Genomic DNA, 2,601 nt, shown 5'->3' on the forward strand with positions numbered 1-2,601 from the left:
CGTAGAACGTCATCATCTTTAAAAGATAATTGCTGTGGCTTTGTGACTATGTGGCATCTTTCCAAATGCCTGTGTCTCTGGCTTTCCCAAACTCCTGGACTATGGACTTTGTTTGTAAGTGTTGGCTGTGAGGCTCGCCCTTTTACTGAAATGGATTCCCTAAAAGCTCTCAGACTTGTTCTACATACATTCAATTATCCTGGATTTCTGCTTTTGTCCTATAATGTGAAAAACATCACTGTTAGAATTGGACATTTATTTCAAAATACTTGATAAAACAATTAGGACCTATTTTAGAATGATGTTTTATTTGCTGATCTAAAAGATGCCTACCTATACTGATAATGTATTTGCTCAGGTTGCCTAATTCTTTTAATAACTCCTAATTTGTCCATTTGTCGAATGTATAGAGAGTTAACACTAGGGTTGCACGATATTGTCAAAATGTGATATTGCGAGTTCGATATTTTAAACATGTAAAATTCCAAAAGTTATGGGAAAATGCATCAAAATAGATTCATAACAGCTTAAACAAGTTTTCTTACAACACAAAGTTTATTTCAACTGACTCTCAGATTGGACTGGTACAACATGAATTAACAAATAAGGACCACGTGTACAGAACAGGACATGATTCAATGGTTGTACAGTATAAAATAAATAAAGATAACAGGACATGACTTTTATTTCTCTTCCCTGATTCATTCCAATTATTTGTCTCTATCTATTTGCACTAATATGTGCAAGGGGAAGGCGACTGGCCACTTTGCAATAGCGATATTGAGTTGACATATCTTGTACCCCCAGTTAACACCTACCACAGTCAAATTCCTTCTGTATGTAAGTATACTTGGCCAATAAAACTGATTCTGATTCATTTCCCCTAACATTGCTCTTTAAACGGCAAATTTGAGAACTAGGTCACTATTCCATTAGTGCTCATTAGCCACATTTACAGCCCAAAAACAGGGATTTGGCACTCATGCTCCAGATAATGTGCAGTCCTGAAGTACAAACAGGATGTCACTATAAATTATATAAATGACTGCACGCTGTATAGTTTAATTGGCAGAAGTCTGTTTTAACTACTAAGTGATATAGTCAACTAACTAGCTTGAGCAGAGGTACTACTGTATAATGACACTGGCACTTAACTGAAACCCAAATCCCTCCTCTCTTTATCTTCAGGGTACATTCCCCAACACAGGGGCCCGTGTGATGCTGTTCATTGGAGGGCCCCCCACCCAGGGCCCAGGCATGGTGGTGGGAGACGAGCTGAAAACCCCAATCCGCTCCTGGCACGACATCCAGAAAGACAACGCTCGCCATTTGAAGAAAGCCACCAAGGTGAGCAAATGCAAGAACTCTCCGCAAATCCTGGCCTTTGCAACAGTCCTTGTAATCTAGTGAAATTTGCCTTTTACAAATTCTCCTTTTGTTAGAAAATCTCCTCCAAAGAAAAGTCAAGCACATTTCGTAGACAACGTGCTTAGGGCATATTTGCTGACAACAAGTTGTTGTTTAATGTCTGTTTTTTGTATCACACAGTACTATGAAGCCATGGCCAACCGCTCAGCAGTAAATGGCCACTGTATCGATATCTACGCCTGTGCCCTGGACCAGACGGGACTGCTGGAGATGAAGTGCTTATCTAATCTCACCGGGTACGTCAGCACTTCCTATTTAATTGTTTGAGGTTGGGGGATAGGCCTGCATGATTAATCGTTATAAAATCGTGATCTCGATTCACGGTGTTCAAAGTTTAATTTTTAAATAACTTTGATTAAAAAGATGACTGATTTTCATTTAATTATATGAGCCAACTGCATCACAAACGCTACTTCTTTCTTCTGTGAGTTTTAAACATAGACTGTATAAAATAGGTTTTCAAGCGCTGCAGTGCTCTCCCTTCTCTTCATTGAAGCCTCTTTGTCTACAGGCTTGTGGTGATGCGCAATGTGCTATAGGTGCCAAAAAATTATGTTTGGTACTGCCAATTTCTTTTGTTTTGTCATGGTCAAAAAAAATCGTGGCAGAGAACCGTGATATCAATTCTAACAAATCGTGATTCATATTTTTCCCCGTACCATGCAGGCCTACTGTGGGATATTAGCCACGCTATTAGGGATGTGTGATTCTTTACTCATACACACCCCTTTTAGGAATACTTTAGATTCTAACCAGTTTGTTGTCATATATTATCAGGGGGCATATTGTGATGGGAGACTCCTTCAACACCTCCCTGTTCAAGCAGACCTTCCAGAGAGTCTTCAGCAAAGACTACAACGGAGACTTCCGCATGGCTTTCGGAGGCGTCCTGGAGGTCAAGGTAAAGAAGTGACTTGGAGGTTGGAATCATAATCATTGTTTGCTGTGTGTTTGCTTGAATAGGAAGCGCTGATCCCAGATCAATTACTTGAAACTTTGTGAACAATGTTTCCAGAGCACAGAATAGATTTATACTTGCATACTTATGTTGTGTTTCTTTTCTGTCATTAAAGACATCACGGGAAGTGAAGGTTTGCGGGACCATTGGACCGTGTGTTTCACTCAACGCCAAGGGTTCCAGTGTTTCAGAGAATGTGAGTTCCCCCCCCCCCC

General features: G+C 40.1%; 1 protein-coding gene across 2 annotated transcripts in view; it reads left to right on the plus strand.

Moving 5' to 3' along the window:
• sec23b (SEC23 homolog B, coat complex II component) overlaps positions 1 to 2,601 on the plus strand; it is a 12,003-nt gene that overhangs the window by 5,156 nt on the left and 4,246 nt on the right. For both annotated transcript variants that reach the window (XM_032534791.1, XM_032534800.1), the window contains exons 8-11: positions 1,189 to 1,347; positions 1,549 to 1,664; positions 2,206 to 2,329; positions 2,502 to 2,582. In XM_032534791.1, coding sequence (XP_032390682.1) covers positions 1,189 to 1,347; positions 1,549 to 1,664; positions 2,206 to 2,329; positions 2,502 to 2,582 — 480 coding nt within the window. The remainder of the gene's footprint in view (positions 1 to 1,188; positions 1,348 to 1,548; positions 1,665 to 2,205; positions 2,330 to 2,501; positions 2,583 to 2,601) is intronic.

This window comes from Etheostoma spectabile, chromosome 2, assembly GCF_008692095.1.
Source record: "Etheostoma spectabile isolate EspeVRDwgs_2016 chromosome 2, UIUC_Espe_1.0, whole genome shotgun sequence".
In the NCBI taxonomy this organism is placed as follows: Eukaryota; Metazoa; Chordata; class Actinopteri; order Perciformes; family Percidae; genus Etheostoma; species Etheostoma spectabile.